The following is an 18424-nucleotide window of genomic DNA, read 5'->3' as shown; positions in this document are numbered from 1 at the left end:
CCTAGACTCCACTCTACACTAAGGTGACCAGATTTTAGCATTGGTAAAGCGGGACAACATTGATAAAACTCATATCCTGGTGAAATAGCCACATGGCAGCCGAAACCCGTGTACCCTAGCTTGTCGTGCATTTTTTAAAATGCCGTGGAATGCGGGAAAAATTGTTTAAAATCGGGATTGTCCTGCCAAAAGCGGACATCTGGTCACCTTACCCTACACTCTTAATCCTTAAATTGACACCAGGTTAGGTGACTACCACAACAAACAAAAAAGAAAAGCCTGTAAATAGTTCATGGTCTGTTTGTTGACCTTTAGGAGTGTTTTCCTGTCGAGTCTGATCTGGTGCCATGCCTTGGCCCCAAAGTCTATTTTTGGTACTCCCTTGGGGCTTCCTTACTCTGCTCCCCTTGCTGTTCTGTTGCACGCCCTTAGTGTTTTGCCTTGGTGTGGTGGGGTCAGATCAGGCATAGTTCCCACACTGTGTCTCCATTGTTGTCCCCTGTAGGGCTATGGGTCAGTGAGGGATGTCATGTGTCATAGTGGGGCCAGCCATGTGGTCCTCTCTGCATTGGCTGCTCTGAGCAGGGATATCATCCTCAAGGCTTGGTGGGCCAGGATGTACACCACTCTCTTCCTCCCCCTTCATTTGCTCCTGTGTGCTCTGATCAGACCTGTCCCTCTCCCTGAGTGGTAGCTTCAGGGCTATAAATTCTCCTGAGGGGAGGGGCGGTTGTCCACGTAGTTAGGATTGGGGCCAGTCCCTCATACCTCTATTGGTTCCCTGCTTCATGCCGGTATGTGGCGTTCACATCTTGGAACACTGGGTTGAATCCTGGTCCCTCTTTCCTTGTGGATATATAAATACCAACCATTTGTGTGGGTTAGTGCCCTGTTCCCCCGCTACCCATTTCTTTTCTTTTTCTTTTTTCCCCTCCCTTTTGAGTTGGCTACCATATGTATCCCTGGATTTGGTCTGGCCTCTGCCATACTACCTGATCCTCACCCCAGGAATGTTTGTATACAGTAGCTTTTTCCCTATAGCCCTTTTGCATTTTTTTTTAAGCTTACCTCAACGGACTCATGTTGTACTCGTCCTTTTGTGCTTGGCTTACTTCGCTTAACATAATTTCCTCTAGTTCTTCCCATGCGGCAATATGCTTCAAGCATTCATCACTGCTTTTTAGTGTTGCATAGTACTCCATTGTATTTATGTACTACAGTTTTTTAATCCATTCGTCTGTTGATGGAAATTTGGGTTTCCAACTCCTTGCAATTGTGAACTCTGACGTGATGAACATTGGAGCACAGATGTCTGGCCGTGGTTTGTTTCTTGCTTCTTCTTCTAGGTATATGCCCAGTAGAGGGATTGCTGGGTCACATGGTAGGTCAATTTCCATCTGTTTTAGATATCGCCAGATTAATTTTCCATAGTGGCTATACATACCTACAGGTCCACCAGCAGTGGATAAGAGTTCCTATCTCACCACAGCCCCTCCAACACTTGTTGCTTTCTGAATTTTTGAATTGGGCTATCTTTGTAGGTGTTAGGTGGTATCTCATTGTTGTTTTAATTTGTATTTCTTTTATGGCTAATGATCGGGAACATTTTCTCATATGTTTATTGGTCATTTGGATTTCTGCCCCTGCCCATTATATATCTTATATAAATACCTTGGACTAATTCTAAATCCACCTCATTATTCCTGGAAGTTACATTCTAGGAGTGAATGATCAGTATTTCCCAAAATTAGTTTCCAACTAGAGATAATAAGTGAGATGATTGGAGACTGCCCACAAGTAAACATTACTTGTATATTTAATGTATATCAGGAAAAAGTTGTCTATCAAATATGATTTCACAACTGGTGGTCCAACTGATTAACTACTAATTAAGAAGTTGGTCGTTCAAGGACACCCAGAGGTGCCTCCTCAGAAAGGCTTGGCAGTCAATTTCAGAAAGGTCACAACCTTGAATAATCTATGGAGTGGTATTACTGCATGCGTAGGCATCCCATAAGTTGGAAATTATTCAACATCAACTAAAAACAGCTTTACCTATGATGGGAGAAGTGGTATAGATCATTGGTGGAGTTAACACCTTTTTTGCAGTAGACCTCAGTTCAGTTCTGCAGTATGGTCACCACCTTTCCATAGAGGTTTGTGTGGTGCTCTGATGCTAGACAGTTTCAGTATCGCTTCCTAAATAAGGTGGACTAGGAACACCTGACAATCCACTTCTAAAAATCAGCCAATGAAAACTCTGAAATGCCGTTGTCCAATCCTTTTGCGCCTGTTATCTTGCATCAGGTAGCTAACAGCAGCATAATCCAGTGTGAGGTGAAAAGACACAGTTTTAAATTACAGTGAAAACAAATCCAGCAGTCCTTACAGTGGTACAGAAGATATCTAGATGCTGGGCAAATGATGGAAAACAAACTGGAATGCATCTCTGACATCACCGCTACAGAAGCCAGGAGATAGTTGCTGCTTATTTCTGTTTTGTTTTCGTATCTTAAAAAAACACATACTTTTAGAATAGACATCTTGAACAGAAGGAAAGGAGAATTATAAACTTCAACTTTTTCCTCTTAGTACAATGAAAGCTTTGCATTATGATTTAATCAGAGTAGATCTTGAATGAATTTCGTTTAAAAAGAAAAAGAGCTCTTACTATTGAAATGGATATTTGAATAGTTCTATCAAGTACATGAATATCTTAGTTGTTGGCAGGAATAAACACTAAAGGAATTAAACTGGCAGAGATAGGACTGCTACACTTGATACACACTTTTTGTGGGTCAGAGCTGGCACCACTGTAGTATTGACAGTGTTGATTAGTTAGTTGATCATCGATCTGTTAATTTATTTTGGACTGTTCTTCTGGCTGAAACCTAGTCTTTGTCATTAGAAGTTGGTAATCCTTTCCCTGTAATTAGTGTTTGTTCTACAGTGTATATTAATCTGCTTAGTCTGATATTGTTGTACTTACCTCCTAAGCAAAAAACAACAGAAGAAGAAAATCCAGAGCATGTAGAAATTCAGAAGATGATGGATTTGCTTTTCTTAAAATTGGATGCCCTTTCAAACTTCCATTTCATACCTAAACCTGTAAGTATGTTAACGTGTAACATCAAATATATGGATACATAAAAGCGGGTATAAATTTAAGTCATCTCTGAGCTCTTGTGGGGCTCAGTCTATTTTGTTTCAGGTCATTGACCTGTAGCAGTTCCTTGTAAGTTACATGGAGGGTCTTTTGTGGAGATGTACTTTTGTCTGATCCCCTGATAATTCAACCTACTCTGACCCAACTTGATTTCCAATGGGCCCTTTCAGGCCCTCAGTTTTAGCCAATAGGCATTTTAATTTCCTGCCACTCCTTCAGTCCTCTGCTGCATTTTCATTGTAGATGTGTTTAAAGAGGTGTATGGGTGTCTAAACATGCCATTGACTGAGTTCCTGAAAGTTGCAAGCACTTTATACTAATGTCCTTACAGATGATGGGTCTTCAAAGAGTTCATGGGAAAATTCTTTTTTTTTTTTTTACATTTTCCCAGGAACTTTTTGAAGCTCCTTATTCATGAACCATTATTCCACAACATAGATTCTATTGCTTTCCTTCTGCAGAGGTCAAATAGAGACTTAGGAGGTAAAGGAGATCAGAGTCAGAACTATGGGACTATTCTCTCCACACTACATTGTGTTCCCTTGGCCATACTCAGACCTTAAATGGTCATTTCTGCTATTTTGACTCCCACCCAACATGACTTGGGCATGTTTATCCTTGGAGCTTCCAGTCCTCTGTGAACCAGTAGAACATGACTGTCCATTCTCTAGATACTTGTTCACCTATATTCTCCACCATTTGTCTGTCAGTTTGTCATACTGTGGTGCTTGTGTGTTGCTGTAATGCTGGGAGCTGTGTCACTGGTATTTCAAATGCCAGCTAGGTCACCCAGAATGAACAGGTTCCACAGAGCTGAGAACAGACTGCAAAGAGGAAAGCAGCGGCCCACTTCAGAGATAGCAGCCTTGTGCATAGCATGGAAACTTGTTAAATTCTGAAGGCCTAATGAATGGAAGCAGCATATTGTCTGAGGTAGTGCCAGGGGACGGGGCCCTCAGGTAAGAAGGCACTTTAAATGTAACTAAGGAGGACCTGCTTTCTAGAGGAAGAGTGGACCATGTGACGTGACCAGAGTAACCCTGTGATATTAAAGCCTTCAGGATCTTCATTTGCTGATGGAGCACAAACCAAAATGAGAAGAGCTGTAAACATCAACTAATAATCAGAACTGGGACTATATGAAGTATGAATCTAAGAAAATTGGACTTCAAAAATGAAATTGAATGCATACAGATTGATATCGTAGCCATTCTTGAGCTGAAATGAATAGGTATTAGCCAGTTTGAATCAGAAAAGTATATGGTTTACTATGCTGGGAATGAAACAAGGAATGCCCTTGCATTCATTTTCAAAAGAGACATTTCAAAATCTATTTTGAAGTTTAGTGCCATCTGTGATAGGATTATAACTATCTGCTGTGTGATCTAGCCTCACAGTTGAACGGGTCCGTAGGTGCAGCGTGTACAATTAAGGAAGAAAAATATATAGACAGTGAGGCACAGGGGCTCATCATCCTGATCCCGGAATCAAGAGAGCGGATGTATTTCCCAATGGGGATCTATAGTCATGGGGCTTGCAAGCCTCCAGCAGGCACACACACAATAGAATGGGCAGCTTAACCTTGGATGTTCCTCAACTCACTCGGGGAACACCCTATGATAACTGTAATAAGACATACAGGGGTCGAGTGAGAGGGACAAAAGAATCTGATTGCTTTTAAAGATAAGTACTTTCCAGATGTGTAATAGCAGCCAACTGCTTGTAGGTGACATCTTTATATTATAGTAGCTTTTTTATTAAGGGCTATTGTGGAGACATCTTTCCATCTGGAGAATGTGTATTTGACATTATCTCTATCTCAGAACTGTGAAGATCTTCCAAGCCCTGTGGTTATGAGTGTAAATAGTAGGCTGCATACACTCCCTTCCAGGTCTTCAGTTTTCCACCTTCAAGGAAATCCAGTCTGCACCTATTATTCAAATGGATGCTCCAACACGAAAGCTAGCAATGATGACACTGAAGAATTCTACAAGCCTCTTCAGTCTGAACTTGAACAAACATGCAATCAGGATGCATTGATAATTATTGGTGATTGGAATGCAAACGTTGGAAACAAAGAGGAAGGGACAGTAAGAAAGTATGGTCTTGATAGAAATGAATTTGGGAATCTCACAGAAAATTTTGCAAGATTAACAACTTGTTCATAGCAAATACCATTTTTCAACCAACACAAATGGTCACTATACACAGTGACTTCTCTACATGGACTTCTCTATATGGAATACACAAGAAGTCTTATTGACTGCATCTGTAGGAAGATTATGGAGAAGCTCAATGTCTGCATCTAAAACCGGACCATGGGCTGACTGGAACAGACTATCAGTTGTTCATATGTTGGTTCAGGTTCAAGCTGAAGAAAAGTAAAACAAGTTCATGCTAGCCAAAATACAACCTTGAGTCTATCGCACCTGATTTTGGAGAACATTTTGAGAACTTATTTGATGCATTGAACACTAATGACAGAAGACCTGATGAACAATGGGAGGACATCAAAGACATCATTCATGAAGAAACTAAAGGTCATTAAAAAGACAAAAGAAAAAGATTGCTGCAAATGAATGTCTGAAACTTGCTCCTAATTGTAGAGTAGCTAAGGCAAATGAAAGAAATGATGGCGTCAGAGCACTGGACAAGATTCAAAGGGCACCTTGAGAAGGCAAAGTAAAATACAATGAAATTTTCCAAGACCTGAAATTGGAACACCAAAAAGGAAGAACACGTGAACTGAAGAAAAAAATGGAAGCCTCGATTGTTGTAAAAAAAAATGTAAGATTGAAAGATTCAATGGGAAAAATAAGAGTCAATAATATTGAAGGAAGAAGGTTAAGCTGCATTGAAAACATTAGCCAAAACAAGGCTCCAGGAATTGATGGGATACCAATTGAATTGTTTCAGCAAGCTGATGAAGCACTGAGCGCACGTAGTCGCGTATACCAGGAAATTTGGAAATGGCTACTGGACTGGCTAGAAGAGTTCCTTATTTGTACCTGTTCCCAAAAAACGATGACCTGAGCTCACTTCGGCAGCACATATACTAAAATTGGAAAAGAGATGACCCAAACTATAGAACCAATATCATTGACATCATATACAAGTAAAATTTTGCTGAAGATTGTCCAACAACTTTGTTGCAGCAGTACATTGACATAGAATTTGTTGCCAGATGTTCAGACCAGATTCAGAAGAGGACATGGAACAGGGGATGTCATGCTGAAGTCAGATGGATCTTGGCTGAAAGCAGAGAACACCAGAAAGATTTTTACTTGTGTTTTATTGACTGTGCCAAGGCATTTGACGGTGTGGAGCATAACAAACTATGGATAACCTTGAGAAGGATGGGAATCCCAGAACACTTCCATATGCTCACAGCTTGCTTATTCTTTCAACCATGGTGATCATCCAGTTCCTCGAACATGCTGGTTCCCTGCAGCCTTTTTGACTCCCCTAATCATTTAAAGCTGCTCTTCCTTTTTTTTCTTTTTCTTGTTTTAGCCTTGCTGCCTCCTAACCTTCCTCCCTTCTTTTTCTCCTTGGCACTTTTCCGAACAGGCCAGCCTACCCTCACTCCACCACCCCGTCTGTGCTATCACTACACATTGGGACTTTATCTCGTCAAGTAGCATTTCTTTCCTACTGTTTCACCGATTCGTTCCTCACGCCAGCATGGAGCTTAAGATGACAAAGCCTTCTGTGTTCCTTGAAGTCTCGTGAATTGAGTGAGGAGAGGAAAGCTTTTTGTGCTTTCTGACTCCAGTTTCAATGCACTTGTATATTTCCCCTTAGTCCGACTGTTTGTAAATTTTAGATTGTTATCACAAAAGATAGCCACACAGACCTCATTAACCGATCCTGCAGCCATCGTTTCTTGTTGCTCTGTGGATAGTCTCCATTTTCTCGATAGTTCTTAATACATAATTACGAGATTTCCTTGGGCAAACACTTAACTGATGACCTGAAATCACGGACAGGACTATGACAATGAAATAGTTTGTGGAGGAGGGGGTGACTCATCGGGCTGCCGCCCACTGGCAGCACAGATGCCCCTGCTTTTCTTGCCCCGTGTTACTCCTCACAGATGAGTAAGATGTGAAAGGAATGAGCGTGTAATAGGGAGTGTGTTTGGCAAATGATAGCTTTTGTCCTTTTATTACCATCATCAGTATCTTCCTGTATGAGGGGGCTTCAAAGAGGTCACAGATATGTGGGATTTAAAAATAATGGATTTTCGTGCAAATACCATAGCATTTTCTCTCCCCCAAAACAATGGCTTTTCAGTTAGCATTTCATTATTTTCTCTTTTAATTAATAGAACTGATTTATTTTCCTATTGTTTTAGTATTTTGAAATAGTTTCCTATTGTTTTAGTATTTTGAAATATTTCCACAGGATGTCATATTTATGGTTATAAAAATAAGTTTTCAATAACAAGAAAGCAAAATTCAGTCATCAATAAGTTCGTAATTTGACTCTTGCGTCTGTAAGCATTTTTGCATGTTTTCCCATAAGTTTATGTTACTCTTATTTTTCTGTATGATTGAAGGCAAAATAACATTAATGAAAAATAATTCTAAAGTAGTTGATACGACTGTTTGACAATGGAAATAGTAGTTGGAGTAACAGACAAAACAACTGGTGTTTGAATGTGGCTGTCATGTCATGCATAAGTGTAAAAATAAATGCTATTGTATTAGTTTTAATATAGCAAAGGTACCAGAATATCCAGATATCAGATGCCTGAAGCAACCTCTGCAGCTACCACATATTAGCAAAGTATCAAAACACATCTATCTTAATTTTAAGTTATTTCTGAATTTTTTTTTATTTACTTAAATAATTTTGAAATTCAAATATTTATGTTAGAACTATTTCTGGCTTCCTGTTAAACCCTGGTCACGTGTTGGCTGCTAAGCACAAGTTAGAATCCACTAGCCAGCTCCGTGGGAGAAAGATAAGGTTTTCTACTCCTATAAAGAGTTACAGTCTCAGATACTCACAGGGGCAGTTCTACCCTCTCTTATAGGATCTCCATGAGTCAGAATTAACTTAATGATAGTGAGTTGGAGTGTTTGGTTTGGGGAATTAAGTGTATTCTCTCCTTTCTAGCCTGCACCTGAGATTAAAGTTGTGTCAAATCTGCCAGCAATAGCCATGGAAGAAGTAGCCCCAGTGAGTGTTAGTGATGAAACTCTCCTGGCCCCTGAGGAAATCAAGGTAAGAAGCTAGTAATTTGACTCTTCCTTTCATAAGCATTTTTCTTTGTATCTTTTCTCATAAATTTGACTTAACCCTTGGAGCCTGAGATAGTTTATTGTGCCATCCTGGCCGATAAACACAAGTAGGATTAACTGAAGGGCGGAGAGATAAATGGCTTGGTGAGCCTCGCCTTTCTTGTCTCTTGCTCTTTGATCATCGGACCAGTGTGTGGCTGCCTTGCTTGTTCTGTGCCTCAATTTATAGGCTACACTACCTGTGGGATGCCTAGCCTATGGACTGTGTCGCTGTAAGTTGACATCTCTGGAGCTGGGGACTGGCAGTTGGGACTGGTGGTTAGTTGACAGTTGGTGACCTGCCTTGTGATTGGCTGCTGTGCTGAGATAGCCTCGCTCTCTGTAAATAGAGGGAGATCTGGCAGCAGACTAGACTTGAAGGACTGTAGTCTCTCCCAACTCTCTCTCACGAGGGTGAGTTGCACTGAGCCATTTGTAGTGCTTTATAATTTAACTGTTCATTTCTTGTACTATATAGTTATCTGTATATGATTTAACAGTTCATTTCTTGTTATATATCTAATTATCTTTATAAGTAAATAAGTTATCAGCAATTTGGTCTTATCTCTCTAGAGAACCCGGTCTAACACAGAGAGCCCTAGTGGCATAGTGGTTTCACGTTGGGCTGCTAACTGCAAGGTCAGCCATTCCACCCACCAACTGCTCCACAGAAGGAAAACTGGACTCTCTACTCCTGTAAAGAGTTACAGTCTTGGAAACTCAGAGGCTGTTCTAGTCTGTCCTGTAGGGGCAGTGTAAGTCAGCATCAACTTGATGGCACTGAGTTTTTGAAAGGCGAGATTTTTCTGATTCCGTACATAGGTTTTCAGTGGCTAATTCATCAGAGGCGATCTGCTCTTAGTCTGGAACCTCTGCTGAAGCTTGTTCTTTGGATGACTGCTGACATTTGAAACACCCGTGACATAGCTTCTAGCATCAGAGCAACACACAAGCTACCACAGTAGGATAAACTGACAGAAAAGTGGTAAACAAATAATAGAGGCTGGGCTATATGAAGAAGAAGGCGGCATCAGGATTGGGTGAAGGCTTTTTAACAAGCTGCAGTGAAACAACCCTGCTTGCTGAAAGTAAAGAGAACTTGAAGCACTTGCTGATGAAAGCCAAGGACTGAAGCCTTCGGTATGGATTATAAGTCAAGATAAAGACCAAAATTCTCTCAATTGGACCCATACATAGATAGCATCATGGTAGATACAGAAAAGATTGAAGTTGCCAAAAACATTTGTCTTACTTGGAACCCCAGTCAGTGCTCATGGAAGTAGCAGTCAATAGATCAAACAACTTGTCTCATTGAGTAAATTTGCTGTACTTCAAGACCTCGTTAGAAAGTTGAAAAGCAAGGATATTGCTCTGAGGACTGAGGTGGACCTTTTATATTTTCAGTTCTCTCATATGAATATGGTCTGTCTTCTAGTGCACAGTCCACCATTTCAGTACATACCATATGACCAAGAACCAGTGGTATCGAAGGAAGAACTTCAAGCTGCACTGAATGCATTAGCTAAATTCAGGGCTTCAGGAATTACCGGAATACCCATTGAAATGTTTCAGAAAGCTGAAGGAGCACTGGAAGCACTCACTCATCTATGCCAGGAAATTTGGAAGACAGGTACCTGGCCAACTGACTGGAAGATCCATATTTATGCCCATTCCAAAGAAGGGTGACCCAACAGAATGCTCAAACTATAGAATGATAACAATAACATCTCACACAAGTAAAATTTTACTTAAGATCATTCATCAACAGGTATAGCAGCTTATTGACAGGGAACTGCCAGAAACTTAGCCCAGATTCAAAAGAAGACATGGAAGAAGGGATATGGTTGCTGATATTGGGTGGACTTTGGCTCAAAACATAGAATACCAGAAAGATGTTTATTTGTGCTTCATTGCCTCTGCAAAGGCATTCAACTGTGTGTACCATAATAGAACGCTGGATTGCCTTGATTAGAATGGAAGTTCCAGAACAATTCATTGTGCACATTTGGAACTTGTACATGAATCAAGAGGGAGTTGTATGAACAGAACAAGGAAATACTACCTGGTTTTAAATCAGGAGAGGTGTGTGTCAGGGTTGTATCCTCTCACCATACTTGTTCAATTTATATGCCGAGCAAATCATCAGAAAAGTTTGATTATATGAAGAGTACAGCAGCAGGATTGGAGGAAGCCTTATTAAGAACCTGCAGAATGCAGATGACACAACTGTGCTTGCTGAAAGTGAGGAGGAATTGAAGCACTGACTGATAACATCCAGGATTGTGTTCAGTATGCATTACAGCTCAATGTAAGGAAGACCCAGATCTTCACAACTGGACCAACAGGTAACATCATACTAAAAGGAAGAAAAAATTGAAGTTGTCAAGAATTTTGTTTCACTTAGATCCACAATGATTAGTGTTCATGGAAACAGCAGTCAAGAGATCAAAAGATGTATTACATTAGGTAAATCTGCTGCACAAGACCTCTTTAGAGTATTGAAGAGCAAAGATTTTTCTTTGGAGCCTAAGGTGCTTGTGACCCAATCCATAATATTCTCCATTGCATCATGTGCATGTGAAAGTTGGACATGGAATAAGGAAGGCTAGAAGAATAAATACATTTGAATTTTGGTGCTAGAGAAGAATATTGGACTTTTTCACTGCATACTTTACTTTTTGCCTTTTACCATGGACTGCTAAAAGGACAAACATCTGTATTGAAATAGTAAGACCAGAGTGCTCCTTAGAAGCAAGGATGGGAATACTTCATCTTATATACCTTGGACATATTGTCAGGGGAGACAGTCCCTGGAGAAGGATATTATGCTTGTTAAAGTGAGGGATGGTGAAAAAGAGGAAGGCCCTGGACGAGATGGATTGACACAGTGGCTACATCATAGAGCCTACTGGGGGGATGGCACAGAATTGTGCAGTGTTTGTTCTGTTGTGTGTAGGGTTGCTATGTGTTGGAGTCGACACAATGGCACCTGACAAAATATTTGCATCTGAAATCCGGGTATTAAGTCAGGAAGACTAAAGAAGAAGAAGAATCCGTGCCTTTGAAGTGTGGTGCTGGTGAAGAATATTGAAAGTACCAAGGACTGCCAAAAAACGAACAGATCTGTCTTGAAAGAAGTCCAGTCAGACTGCTCTTTAGAAGGAAGGATGGTACGTCTTCATCTCACATACTGTGGACATGTTGTCAGGAGATAACAGTCCTTGGAGAAAGATATCATGTGTAGTAAAGTGGACAGCAAAAAACCTTCAACAAGCTGGATTGACACAGTGTGTCTTAATCTGTGGGTTCAAACATCAGAACAATTAAATGAATGGCACAGGACCAGACAATGTTTTACTCTGTTGTACATAGGGTTGCTATGAACTGAAACCGAATCTAACAACAGAAGACAAGATAGCATTAATAAAAATAATTCTGAAAGTTAGCAGGATTGTTTGACCATAGAAATAGTTGTGTAACAGATAAAACAACCCGTATTTGAACGTGGCTCACATCATGCAGATGTAGAAATAAGTGCTATTGCATAAAACTGAGTATTTTTTAAAATTACTCATTTGTACCCATATCTCCATATATTTAATGTCATTGGCCTTGGGAATTTAGGTTTTATTGTGGTTTATCAGCCGTTTTATTCCTTAAGTATAATCAAACCAGTAAAGTTATTCAGATTTCAATGTCCTTTTCTCATAGGATGTGAAAACAAATTACAACTATTAAAGTGGTTTTTATATGGCCAACTTGTCAGTATCTTATTATAATTTAATAGCAGTGATATTGGGCTTAAAACAAATTGCTTAGAAAGCCTATCAGTATTTCAATATCAGTGATTTCTCTATATTTTGTCCGCTGATTGGCTGTATGTCATCAGACATTCTAGAATAGACATTTGGATATTGGAAGGTTGAATGGCTATACAAAATACAGGCATTCATTGATTGTGAGCATTTAAGACCATGCCTTACATGTGAATAACATTTTTTGTCAGGGCTTCATCCTTTTAGCTTGCTCAAGTAGTAGTGCCCTCCATCATTGAGCCCTCCTCTCCCTCCTTTCTGTCAGAGCCTCTTCCCTAGTGCAGCTGACAACCCTTTCAGGACAGGCTGACAGTTGAGAGGGTAACAGAAAGAAATGTGGTCCTTCGACAAGATAGACGTTTCCTTCCGTGCACTGCTCTCTTGAACATTCTGCTGTCAGCAGTGGCAGTGTGCTGCTATGGTGCTTTTCAGTAACTTGCCCAGCTCTCTATGCTGTTTCTCTTGGCTTGGGAACTGACCCATAACTGTAACATCAAAGATTACAGCCCAGGTCTGAAGAGCTGATTGTGTAAGCTCTTTGAAACAACTTGCTCTCACACTCACCTATAGCCTACTTTCATGTTTCTTCTTATTTTAACATCCTGAATTGATACTAAATTAACTACTATGTTGGTTATTTCTTAATAGGAAAAAAATAAAGCTGGAGATATAAAAACAGCTGCTGAGAAAACAGCTACAGACAAGAAACGAGAACGAAGGAAAAAGAAATACCAAAAACATATGAAGATAAAGGCAAAGGAAAAGCAGAGTAAATTGTTAGAAAAGAGCTGCCCCGATCAGGCAGGGAAATATACCAAAGCATTGGCCTCAAATAAATTAAAACAGTTGACAAAGGCAGGCAAAGCATCCCTACTGAAGGTATGGAATGAATGTGCAAGGGAAAGAAAACTACTTTTGGGGGGGGGGGGGAGGGGGGGGGGCAGCTTTGGTATTTGTTGGGAGTTCCTGCCCAGCCAAAGGGACCAGCATGCGCAGGTGGGAGGAAGAGGCACTTATTGACTGGCTAGAATATTCTGCCTTAATCAGCCTTCAAATTTCTGAAGTACTTAATGTACTTCATATGTGTCTTATATCTTGGGTCCTAGCAGCATTGTTTCTCCCATTCCTTCCACTCTGTAAATTATAGGAGTGTTTTAAGTACTGTATTGTATTTAAGGACAATCAGAGCAGGGAACCTCCCCAATGCCTCTCTACTGACTGATTTAACAATTAATATTTTCTTCTAGTCTTCTTAGATATCTGTGTTAATACATTGTTAAAATTATAACAGTATTTTTTTTAGCATAGTATTTTTGCATTTGGGTTCCCCCTGCCCCCTACTTAAAAGCACATTTTGTGGCATGAACATCTGTTTCTTTTAATCACAGGATGATGGGAAAGACAAGGCCTTGAAGTCATCTCAAGCATTCTTTTCTAAGTTACAAGATCAAGTGAAGATGCAAATCCATGACAAGAAGAAAGCAGAAAACAGAAATAAGAAAACACAAACTATCTCTATTCATAAATTAAAGCTATGATGTATTTTTAATATGTAAATATTGTGAAAGCTTGTATTCTTCATTGCTCTGTTTTATATTAAAAGACCATCTCTAAACTTGTATGTGGAAAGCCAGGTTTTACTTTCTTCTTGTTAGGAAGCAGGATCGTCACGTCAAGGCCCTTCCCAAGCACAGAAGCCATTGTCTTTGCTTTTCCCAGGGATCTAGGGAAGGACCAGTTAGCAAAAGTGGCCCGCAGCTTGAATCGGGTTCAGGAGCCAACCACTCTTGTCATATCCAGCTGTCTGCAACAGACGGCCTCATTCTCTGAAGTTGTGCTTTCCAAAAGCCGGTAGAAGGTTCTCCTACGTGCTTTACATCCTTCCATTTTGGAAGTGATCAGTCATCTGAGCACAGATGAGTGTAGGCTGTAGGGTACTGTCCACATTAGTACCACAAGGGAGCAAGACTGGCCTCTGCAGAGAACCAACAGGTGGTCAGTTTAAAGCTGACAGAAGGTCTACACAAGATTGGGGGAAAGCATGAGTTAGTACCGTAACTCATTTGGAGGTTTTTCTTTTCGAGAGAGATTTCCAAAGGGTACCTGTGAAAAAGCATGGAGGGTTCCATACCTGATCTTCCGCTTCCCTTTTGTCAGACAATACCCCACCCTCCATTTTTTGCCTATTCTGACACCAACTGTTCCAGAACATATTTCTATACCGATTCGATAATTTGTTGCAATTTTCGGGTCAATTAATTATGTGATGTGCTTCTAATCAAAGTCCACTTTCCACTAAATGACTATCTTGCTTGAGTCTTAGGAAGGTTGGGGAAGATACTGATAGGATTCACTTGTGAGTAGATTCCCTGGAATGCCATCCTGCTGTGTATATAATGAGCCTTCTGAGGACTATCATTACCAGCAAGAGCAAGGGTCTCTGGACCTGAGATCCCTGTGCTGTGAACCTGGATTCAGAAGTCAGGAGGAGGAGGAGCAGAACCAGGAGCCAGAGCACGGAACAGAGTGCTGGACTTCCCTAACCCACAGAGCAAATACAGTTGAGTGCTTTTGTGCAGGAGGCTGGCTTGTGGATTAGGGTGTCTCTGGGCACTTAATTGGGAAACGGGCTTGCTGACTCAGAAGTGGAGCTGAGGCTTGGAGTGGAGTGTCTGGGCATTTAATTCAAGTAGCTAGTTTTATTGACCCATGGTGCCTGAGCTGAATACTTTCAGGCTGAGGCTTACAGCAGTGTGGAATTTATTGACAGATCTGAAAAAACTTTGTAATATGCCCTGATAACTGTATCCTGAGTGTTTCTCACTGGCATTACAATTTCTTAAATTCCTTAATAAACCTGTTGTTGATCATTAATTTTGTCTGTGAGTTCTATATAGCCATTGCAATGGATATTAGAATCCAGAGAGGTAAAATACAGGATGTTAATTAAGAAAATCAGCAATGCCCACAACAGAACTCACAGACAATACAACTTTGGGGGTTATAGTCATTGATTCACAGCAACACCTCTTCTCAGGCAGTAGCCAAATTTCTCTCTGGTCTTCAGCCTCTGAGCCGTGTGTTCCTTGGTTTATACTTCCACGGGCCAGGAAGCCCACTGCCTCAAAAATCTCCGTCTCCTCATTGCTACTTTGCTTTGTTTCAGGGGGTCTTTGCCTCAGCCTCTGACCTTGGCTTGCCAGGCTCCTTTGCTCTGTGCCATGGTCTCCGTGCCATAGCCTCTAGTGCAGCGGTTCTCAACCTGTGGGTCGCGACCCCTCTGGGAGTCAAATGACCCTTTCACAGGGGTTGCCTGATTCATAACAGTAGCAAAATTACAGTTAGGAAGTAGCAATGAAAATACTTTTATGGTTGGGGGGAGGAACTGTATTAAAGGGTCACGACATTAGGAAGATTGAGAACCACTGCTTTAGTGCCTCCGGTCTCGGCCTCCACCACTACAGAGACCTCAAATGTGCTCCATTTCCAGTAGCCCTGGGATACCTTTCTCTTCCTGCTGAGAATAGGGTGAGAGCTAGATGGCTTTCAATCTAACCCTCGAAATAAAACAGCTTGGGATCTGGTCTGTTTAGCTTTAGGGACCTACGATGTAACAGCTCCCTCCTCAATAGTAAAAATTCCCTTTAAACCTGTTAACTATTCAAGGATGCAGTCAAGGGAAAACAGGGCCATTCAGAAAAACATGGAGACTGAAAGTTTCGTGAGTCTGACATCCCCTGGAGTAATGAAGGTCTCTACTGATAGAATCCCTTGGGGACATGTAAACTTGTGAAACTTGCTCGCTTTTGTCCCATTGCTTGAAGGTCTCTATTTTGAGTCAGAGTCACAAGCCATTCGCAGCCAACAACACCAAGATAGCTCATCCTGATAGCCAGGAGAGTGGCAACTAAAACTGGCCAGTCTCCTCTAGTCCTGTGACAACGACTTACTTGCATAATCATATGGTGGGAGTTAGAGACAGAAGAGCCATATTAAGTTTCACTTCATGACTTCACCTCTATCGTTCATTTTGACCACTGATCTCTAGCCTTAGCCAATGTATTAGTGGTGATTTGAGTAGTATTTGGCCCCAGGATTACCTAATTTCTTTATATGCTCAGTTTGCTGGACTGCATTTGCTTCTAGCTTAATTCTCATAATTTGTCAGATTCAAGATGTGTGATCTGGGACTGCTAGTCATTTTACCTATATAGAGGTAGTTTGATATTTGCTGAGTGAGGTGTATGAATCCATTCACTTTGTAAAATGTAATATTTTGGATATTTTCAATATTCTATTCATTTCAAATACTTGGCCCGAGTCAGATACTATTCTAGATGCTGGGGATGTAACTGAAGAAAACAAATTCCTACTTTTCTGCAGTGCGTTTTTCAGTAGAGTACTGCTGAAAATGGTGTGGGAGCCACGTCTGACCTTTGGCTATATAAATGAAGAAAATTCACCTCCACCCAAGCTTAAGGTCAGTTGCCAGAAAACAGATCAGACATACCTCTACTCTACATCTTGCTTTATTTAGACATCCACTCTTCCTCCCACAGCACTCTACTAATCTGACTGGGTTCAGTAATCCATTACAAGGACCACACAAAATTCAAACAATACTCATGATTAAGGCTTTATTAGGGAAGGTAACAGGTTACCAAAAGCCAGGACCAGAAAACATTAAGGATAAAACAGGAGCACCTCTTCTCAGGCAGCAGCTAAGTATCTAGCCCTCCGGCTGTCAGCCATGTAGTCCCTTGTCCTCTGCCTCTATGGGCCAGCAAGCTTGTCTGTCACCCTGTTCACTGCCTCATAGTCTAGGTACCACTCCTTGACTCTCCCATGGGCTCCGCTAGTGACTGGTCTTGATAGTCCCAGGATGTGAATGTAAGCAATTTCACTCATAAGTGTCTATACAATTTTACAGGGGCAATGAATTTTTTAACGTGGCATGTGTAGCCAAAGTCATTCCTACCAAGTCACTTTTTGCTGCATGAGTCTCGTCAGATGATGGGGAAAGATACTGATAGGATTTACCTGTGAGTAACTGTGAACAGGATTCTTGGGAATACCATCCTGATGTGTACAAAATGAGCCCTCTGAGAAGCAGGAGAAGAGATCTGATTACCAGAAAGAGTTCAGAAGTGGAGTGCACCCTCTGGACCTGAGGATCCTGCACACTGACCCTCCTGGATCCAGAAGTCAGTGACAACATCAAAGGAGCAGCAACAGAACCGGAATCCAGAGCATAGAACAGAATGACAGACTTTCCAACCCAGAGAGACAGTAAAGCTGAGTGCTTTTGTTCTGGACACTAGTTTGTGCATTAGGGTGTCTCTGGGCACTTGAATGAAGAAGCTGAACTTGCTGACCCACAGAAGTGGAGCTTAGTGTCTTTGGGCTTAGGCTTACTGGAGTGAGGTAACTCTGGGCACTTCATTCTGGATACTGGATTTGCTGACCCACAGAATTTGGGCAGAATGTCTTCCGGTTGAGGCTCACAGAGCAGTGGTATGTCCCTTTGGGCATTTATCAGCAAACTTGAAATAACATTGTAACATGTCTTGATAAGTAACTGTCTCCTGAGCATTTCTCATTTGCATTACCACCTGTCAAGTTCTTTAACAAACCCTTTAATCATGACGACAGTCTGTCCTGTGTAGCCATTGCAATGGATATTAGAACCTAGAGATAAAATAGAGGATAGTAATTAAGACAACACACATACACATTTCAGAACCCATCATTTTAAGAACCAATAATCTAGTCTCCTCTAGTCTATCTCCTTAAAAGAGGTGAAAAAGAAAAGTTGCCATAATTGTGAATTGCATATTTTCCATTTCTTGGATTTGTATATATTTTTACCATGTGCATATTTCATAGAGGATTTATTAACTATTTTTTCTAGCATTTGAATTTTGTGCAAATAAAACATTATGCATTTATTTATGACTTTTCACTAAATACTCATTTCTCCAAATTAACTCTGTGTTATATGTAGCTGAAGATCATCTTTACTGTTGTGTAATATTTTTGAATATACTACAGTTTTATTTCCCTCATGGTGACATTTGCCTGCAGTTTTACATTATTAAGAAAATGTTGTTTGAACATCTTATTTACAGACAGTGCTTGTATTAGTCTGGGTACTT

At 40.7% G+C, this 18424-nt stretch overlaps 1 protein-coding gene across 1 annotated transcript in view; it reads left to right on the top strand.

The window, feature by feature from the left end:
- Positions 1-15143, top strand: part of LOC101661272 (U3 small nucleolar ribonucleoprotein protein MPP10) — a 39316-nt gene extending 24173 nt beyond the window's left edge. Inside the window, 4 exon segments of the mRNA XM_013003909.3 lie at positions 2998-3108; positions 8291-8398; positions 12918-13148; positions 13658-15143. Of these exon segments, the coding sequence (XP_012859363.3) occupies positions 2998-3108; positions 8291-8398; positions 12918-13148; positions 13658-13807 (600 nt within the window). The 3' untranslated portion in view covers positions 13808-15143.
- The last annotated feature ends 3281 nt before the right edge of the window (positions 15144-18424 follow it).

The sequence above is a fragment of the Echinops telfairi genome, unplaced genomic scaffold, assembly GCF_000313985.2.
Source record: "Echinops telfairi isolate 266 unplaced genomic scaffold, ASM31398v2 ScPeMD7_7475;HRSCAF=8513, whole genome shotgun sequence".
NCBI classification, from domain to species: domain Eukaryota; kingdom Metazoa; phylum Chordata; class Mammalia; order Afrosoricida; family Tenrecidae; genus Echinops; species Echinops telfairi.
This window is presented reverse-complemented; position numbering and strand designations above follow the sequence as displayed.